Here is a 7,896-nt window from a genome sequence, read left to right on the forward strand (position 1 = left end):
ATTAGGAAGCATATTTTCCTATTTTATTTTTATAAATATAAAAAGAAATCTTAATATTTTCTCCCTTTGTTACTAAAGGGTTTGGATTTCAACTAGCCTATGGGAATGAGAGATGAAGCCTTGGTTTAATAAAAGGAAGAAAGAATTGGCCCAGGACGGCTCAGTGGAGGCTGATCTATATCAGCCCTGGCTCTGAGAACAAAACTGAAAAAAAAACAAAAGCAAAAACAGAAACAAAACCCAAAGAAACACCAGCACCAAAAAAAACAAAAAACAAAACAAAAACCCCCCAAAAACCCCAAAAACAAACAAAAAACCCCTCTCCCCTAAAAACTCATAACCATGGAACTACCCTCACTCAGTTTGGAGTTTGAATTGTGAATATGCTCTCTGGGGCCTCGGTGTCTCAGTCCATTAAGCAACCCACCTCAGCTCAAGTCAAGAGGTCATGAATCCTGGGTTTAATCCCCACATTGGGCTTCCTGCTGTCAGTGAAGAGGCCCTTATCGATCCTCTGTCTCTCTTTCTCTCTCCACCCCTCCCCTGCTCAAGCTCTCTCTAGGTCTCTCTCAAAAATAAGTAAAACATTAAAAAAAAAATGCCGCGTGGGAATCCCTGGCCAAACTCTATAATCTGCGAGAGGGGTTGCGGGGGAGTCGGTCCCAAGCAGCTTTCCCCCAGCCAAGACTGGCAGAATCAAATTTAGAACCAGGACTGTGCCAGACAGGTGGGGACCATCCTGGCCCATGGGTTCCAAACTCAGAGGCTTGGGAGCCCAGGCGTTCCAGGGTCAGTTGCTATGCTGCGGGCAGCCGCCACCACGGCTTCCTCTGGGGCTCCCGGACGCCTGCTACCGCGGCAGCTCGGCCTGAGGGTGGGGCTTTCCCACTTTTCAGGGAACCCTTGGCCCTCTGTCACCATGCTGCTCCCAATACGCGGCTTCTTGTTGCCCACCGTGGCTGGCCAGGAAGAGAAACCCGACCGCCTTTTTGAAGAGCTCCTCCAGAAACTGAACCATCATGGGGACGGGATGGTGGACATCACAGAACTGCAGAAAGGACTGGAAGCTATGGGCATCCCTATGGGCCAGGACGAGGAGGTGGGCGTCGGTGCGTTCAGGCCACACATTGTGTGAGGCTGTAGGCCCTCTGGGGCCATTAGGAGCTGTGGGTGGGGCTGGGACTGGGGGTGGGGACAGAGAAGACCCCCTCACCCTTTCCTGAATTCCTCTCTGGGCTCAGAGATTCTTTCCCTGTGAGCTGCTTCACTTAAAACTGCCCACTTGTTGGAACACTTGCTGCAAGTTTGTCCTAATAATGACCTGCCACGGTAAAACACACTGAAGACTACCTCATCTTGCCTAAGTGGGCTCAAGCCATTGAAACTCTTAAAAGGCCTGCTTGCGGCATCGCAGCTCTAACCACAAGCCCCCATTGAACCAAATGCCTATGGCCTGTGTGCAAATTCGATTAACTTTTGGGAATTCCAAGCTCATCCTGCAAGGCCACCCCCATAGCTTGGGCGATGCAGCCCTGCAGGGCAGTTGGCTCCAGAACATCCCTGCCTCCCGGCTGCATCATGCCCTTCTGGGACATCTCTGTGTGTGCACCGGCTCCTCCACAGGATATAGCAGGAGATGTTTTGATACGAACACATTCACTAATATGAAATACAACCACATATTTTCAGTTTCATCTAGCACTACCCAAGTATCTATACTGTACTACAGCAATATGCCATTCGCTATAGTGTGGAGTTATTACGCTCAACAAATGACAATATCAATACTGACTGCTGTGTTTTCAGAGAAGCCTCACTTCCACAGCTGTATGTTTAACCAGTTGACCAACTAGAGCTAAAAAAAAAAAAAGTGCTTTAATTTAAATTTCTCTAAGACACAATGAGGCCCAGCAGCAGCACAGGAGTGTATGTGCATGTGTATTTGAAAAGGGGAAGGGGACACTAGGTTTTCTAGAAATCTTTTTCTTGTGAGAAGGCTTAATTAAATTCAGTAAGAGGAAATGACAATATTTAACAAGTTTCTAGCTGGTAGGCTTGAAGTGAATAATGGATGTGAGGTCACAACATGGAATCCAGAAAAACATATAATCAAGACTAACATTTACTCTTAAGCTGTCATAATTGGGATTTATAAAGTGCATGCCAGAGAAGTGAGGGGATAACTACATACCCCTGATTATGCTATGTCATATTTTGTTATAGAAATTGATGATTTGTTCTCTGAGGCTTATCCAACCATACATGCCAGTTTTAAGTAATACAATGTTGTGTTGATTTCACTGGGTTCTCTGTGTCCAAGTCTTTTTGCTGCATTCACTTTGCATTATACAGGAAAGAAACTGACGACACTATGCTTTTCTTCCAATATAGCCCCAGAATCTTAATATTCTATTTCCTTTCTCAATAAAGATCTGTGTCCTCTGTTTCATTAGACTGTCCAGATTCAGCTGCATTTTCACTTCATTTTTTCCCAGTGGTTCCCAACTAGAAGTGATTTTGCCTCTCAGTGACATTTGGCATTTTTGACATTTTTGGATGGTCATGACTGTGGGGCGTGCGTGCGTGCGTGCGTGTGTGTGTGTGATACTAGTATCTAGTGAAAGGAGGCCAGGGATGTTGCCAAACATCTTACAATGCACAGGACAACAAAAAATTATCTAGTCCCAAATATCAATAATGTCAAGTTTGAGAAACCCTGACTTACCCCAACCACAGCCCTGTCATTTCTTACTTCCCTCTTCTAGTAGCTGAACATACTCTTTATGTCAATGAATAAATAGAGGAGACTTGCACTGAGTTCCTTCAGATTTCTGGCCCTCTTGTAAAATTTCCTTGGCTGTAAAATGGGGATAATAATAGTGCCTAGCTCATATGGTTGTTATGATGATTAAGGAGCAAATAAATGAAAAACGCTTAAACTTGTTTACTGAGCTTAAAGCCGTTAGTAAGCCTGTATAACTCTAATACACAGACTATCATCTTGCCTTATTTACATTCATGCTTACTTCATTTCCACCAGCTTCTGCTTCCATTCTTTACCTCTGTGAAAGGTCACTAAGGACTTCTGCATTGTGCGCCCATGGGCTCTTTCTAGTTATTTATTTGGCCTTTCTGAAGCATGGAACGCTGGTGATGGCTCCTGTATTTTCTCCTTTGGCACTATGTCTCAGCTCTCAAGCTGTTGCTTTTCAGATCCCTTGATGGACTCTTTTTTGACTCAACCCTCAAATGTGGGTGAGCTTCAAGATTACTTTTCAAGGCTCCAACTATCATCCTGTGTGGGTGACTCAGAAATGGATAGCTATCCCCAGCTTCTGAGTCTTTCCACTTCCCTTGTGATCACAGCCTTGTTTAAGTGTTCTGCCACCAAGTCATTCTATATTTCTCCTTTTTCTTTATCCCAACATGCAGTTAATCAGTGTCATATATGATTCCTTAATATGTCTCATAACCAGTTCTTTTCTTCTCCATACCTATTCCTCCTGGTAAGCCCAGGCTCCCGCTACCTCTCACCTAAGCTACTATACCCAGTCTCATAACCAGTCTCCTTGCCCTTTCCTTTCACCATTTCTTCCTCCACATTGATACCATACGACCCTTCCAAAAGGTATATCTGATTGTTTCATGTGCCATGTGAAATCATATGATATTTGTCTTTCTCTGACTTATTTCACTTAGCATAACGCTTTCTAGTTCTATCCATGCTGTTACAAATGGCAAGATTTTATTCTTTTTTATTGCTGCGTAATATTTGTGTGTGTGTTTGTGTGTGTAATCTTTTTGGGCTCTTTCCATACACTGGCTATTGTTGATAGTGCTGCTATAAACATTGGGGTGCATGTGCCCCTTTGAATCAGCATTTTTGTATCCTTTCAATAAATAATGAGTAGTGTAATTGCTGAGCCATAGGGTAATTCTATTTTTAATTTTTTCAAGAAGCTCCATATCGTTTTTCAGAGTGACTGACCAATTTGCATTCCCACCAGCAGTGCAAAAGGGTTCCCATTTCTCCACATCTTCGCCAACATTTAATGTTGCCTGAATTGTTAATTTTAGCCATCCTGACAGGTGTGAGGTGGTATCTCATTGTGGTTTTGGTTTGTAATTCCCTGATTATGAGTGATGTTGAGCATCTTTTCATGTGTCTGTTAGCTATCTGGATATCTTCTTTGGAAAAGTGTCCATTCATGTCTTTTGCTCATTTCTTCACTGGATTATTTGTTTATCTGGGTGTTGAGTTTGTTGAGTTTAATAAGTTCTTTATAGATTTTTGGATACTAACCCTTTACTGAAATGTGTTTTGCAAATATCTTCTCCCATTCCATTGGTTGCCTTTTTGTTTTGCTGATGGTTTCCATCACTGTGCAGAAGCTTTTTATTTTGATGAGGTCTCGGATAGTTCATTTCTGCTTTTGTTTCCCTTGCCTCTGGAGACATGTTGTGTAAGAAATTGCTGTGGCCGAGTTTGTTGTCTGTTTTTTCCTCTAGGATATTGATGGCTTCCTCTCTTACATTTCTGTTTTTCATAATTTTGAGTTTATTTTTGTATATGGTGTAAGAAAGTGGTCCAGGTTCATTTTTCTGCATGTCGCTCTCCAGTTTCCCAACATTATTTCCTGAAGATATTGTCTTTACTCCATTGGATATTCTTTTCTGCTTTGTCAAAGATTAGTTGGCCGTATGTTTGTCGGTCCATTTCTAGATTCTCTATTCTGTTCCATTGATCTAAGTGTCTGTTTTTGTGCCAGTACCATGCTGTCTTGATGATTAGAGCTTTGTAATACAGCTTGAAGTCCGGGGGTGTGATGCCTCCAGCTTTGGTTTTCTTTTCCAGGATTGCTTTGGCTATTTGGGGTCTTTCTGGTTCCATAAAAATTTTAGGATTGTTTGTTCTAGCTTTGTGTGGAATGCTGGTGTTATTTTGATAGGGATTGCATTGAATATGTAGATTGCTTTGGGTAATATCAACATTCTAACAATATTTGTTCTTCCAATCCATGAGCATGGAATGTCTTTCCATTTTTATGTGTCTTCTTCAATTTCTTTCATTAGATTTTTATAGTTTTCAGTGTATAGATTTTTCATCTCTATTAGGTTTATTCTTAGGTATTTTATGGTTTGGTGCAATTGTGAATGGGATTGATTCCTTGATTTCTCTCTGCTGCTTCATTATTGGTGTATTGAAATGCAACTGATTTCTGTACATTGATTTTATATCCTGTGATTTTGCTGAACTCATAGATCAGTTGGTGGAGTCTTTTGGGTTTTCCACATGGAGTATCATGTCATCTGTGAAGAGTGAAAGTTTGACTTCTCCTTGCCAATTTGGATAACTTTTATTTCTGTGTGTTGTCTGATTGCTGAAGCTAGGACTTCCATCACTATGTTGAGTAACAGTGGTGAGATGGACATCCTTATCATGTTCCTGATCTTATGGGGAAAGCTCTCAGTTTTTCCCCATTGAGGATGATATTAGCAGAGGGTCTTTTGTATATGGCCTTTGTAATCTTGAGGTATGATACTTTTATCCCTACATTTTGAGAGTTTTTATCAGGAATGGATGTTGTATTTTGTCAAATGCTTTTTAAGCATCTATTGAGAAGATCATGTGGTCTTATCTTTCTTTTATTAAAGTGATGTATCAGATTGTTTGATTTGCAGATATTGAACTAGCCCTACATCTGAGGGATAAATCCCACCTAATTGTGGTGAATAATTCTTTTAATGTATTGTTCGATCAGGTTTGCTATTATGATGAGAATTTTTGCATCCATGTTCATCAGGGAAATTGGTCTGTAGTTCTCTTTTTAGTGGGATCTTTGGTTTTGGAATGAAGGTGATGCTGGCCTTGTTGAATGAATTTGGGAATTTTCCTTCCATTTCTGTATTTTGAAATAGCTTCAAGAGCATAGATGTTAACTCTTCTTTAAATGTTTGATAGAATTCCCCTGGAAAGCCATTTGGCCCCGGACTCTTGTTTTTTGGGAGGTTTTTGATTATTGATTCAATTTCTTTACTGGTTATGGCTCTGTTCAAATTTCCTATTTCTTCCTGTTTCAGTTTTGGCAGTTTACATGTTTCTAGGAATTTGTCCATTTCTTCCAGGTTGCACAATTTGTTGGCATATAATTGCTCATAGCATTCTCTTATTACTGTTTGTATTTCTGTGGTATTGGTTGTGATCTTTCCTCTTATTTTTTGGTTTTCTTTGTTTCAGTCCTTTCCTTTTTCTTTTTGATTAATCTGGCTAAGGGCTTATAAATTTTGTTAATTCTTACTAAGAACCAGCTCCTTGTTTCATTTATCTGTCCTACTGTTTTGATTTTTTTTAAATCATTGATTTCTGCTCTAATATTTATTATTTCTCTTCTTCTGCTGGTCTTGGGCTTTATTTGCTGTTCTTTCTCCAGCTCTTTGAGGTGTAAGGTTAGGTTGTGTATTTGAGACCTTTCTTCCATCTCTATTAGGAAGGCCTGGATTGCTATATACTTTTCCTTATGACTGCCTTTGCAGCATCCCAGAGGTTTTTGGGTTGTCATGTTTTTATTTTCATTGGTTTCCATGTAGTTTTTAATTTCCTCTTTAATTTCTTGGTTAGCCCACTCATTCTTTAGTAAGATGTTCTTTAATCTACAAGTATTCATGGTTTTTCCAAATTTTTTCTTATGGTTGATTTTAAGTTTCTTTTTTTAAAAAATAGTTTATTGCCAAGTTGGTTTCCATATAACACCCAGTGCTCTTCCCCACAAGTGCCCTCCTCCATGACCATCACTCCCTTTCCCCTTTCCCCCTCCCTCTTCAGCCCTCAGTTTGTTTTCAGTATTCAAGAGTCTCTCATGATTTACCTCCCTCCCTCTCCCTAACTTCCCCACCCCTTCCTATGGTCCCGTTAGGTATTTTCTGTTAGACCTATAGTGCAAACATATGGTATCTGTCCTTCTCTGCCTGATTTATTTCACTTAGCATGACACCCTTCAAGGTCCATCCACTTTGCTACAAATGATCAGATTTCATTCTTTCTCATTGCCATGTAGTACTCCATTGTGTATATATACCACATCTTCCTTATCCATTCATCGGTTGAGAGACATTTAGGCTCTTTCCATGATTTGGCTATTGTTGAAAGTGCAGCTGTGAACATTGGGGTACATGTGCCCCTATGCATCAGCACTTCTGTATCCCTTGGGTAGATCGCCAGCAGTGCTATTGTTGGGTCATAGGGGCGTTCTATTGACAGTTTTTTGAGAAACCTCTACACTGTTTTCCAGAGTGGCTGTATCAGTTTACATTCCCCCCAACAGTGTAAGAGGGTGCCAGTCTCTCCACATCCTCGCCAGCAGCCATGGTCTCTTGATTTGTTCATTTTAGTCACTCTGACTGGTGTGAGGTGGTACTCAGTGTGGTTTTGATTTGTATTTCTCTGATGATAAGTGACGCTGAGCATCGTTTCATGTGCCTGTTGGCCATCTGGATGTCCTCTTTGGAGAAGTGTCTATTCATGTCTTCTGCCCATTTCTTCACTGGATTATTTGTTTTTTGGGTGTGGAGTTTGGTGAGTTCCTTCTAGATTTTAGATACTAGCCCTTTATCTGATATGTCATTTGCAGCTATCTTTTCCCATTTTGTCGGTTGCCTATTAATTTTCTTGACTGTTCCCTTTGAAGTGCAGAAGCTTTTTATCTGGATGAGGTCCCAATATTTCATTTTTGCTCTTTTTTTTAAAAATAGCTTATTGTCAAATTGGTTTCCATACAACACCCAGTGCTCTTCCCCACAAGTGCCCTCCTCCATCACCACCACCTCTTTTCCCCTCTCTCCCTTCCCCTTCAGCCCTCAGTTCGTTTTCAGTATTCAATAGTCTCTCAAGTTTTGCGT

General features: G+C 40.8%; 1 protein-coding gene across 1 annotated transcript in view; it reads left to right on the forward strand.

The window, feature by feature from the left end:
* Positions 1 to 811: 811 nt before the first annotated feature.
* Positions 812 to 7,896, forward strand: part of LOC115297612 (calcium-binding mitochondrial carrier protein SCaMC-1-like) — a 68,273-nt gene continuing 61,188 nt past the window's right edge. The window contains exon 1 of the mRNA XM_029945794.1: positions 812 to 1,099. Within this exon, the coding sequence (XP_029801654.1) occupies positions 920 to 1,099 (180 nt within the window). The 5' untranslated portion in view covers positions 812 to 919. The remainder of the gene's footprint in view (positions 1,100 to 7,896) is intronic.

This window comes from Suricata suricatta, chromosome 8 (assembly GCF_006229205.1).
Source record: "Suricata suricatta isolate VVHF042 chromosome 8, meerkat_22Aug2017_6uvM2_HiC, whole genome shotgun sequence".
NCBI classification, from domain to species: Eukaryota; Metazoa; Chordata; class Mammalia; order Carnivora; family Herpestidae; genus Suricata; species Suricata suricatta.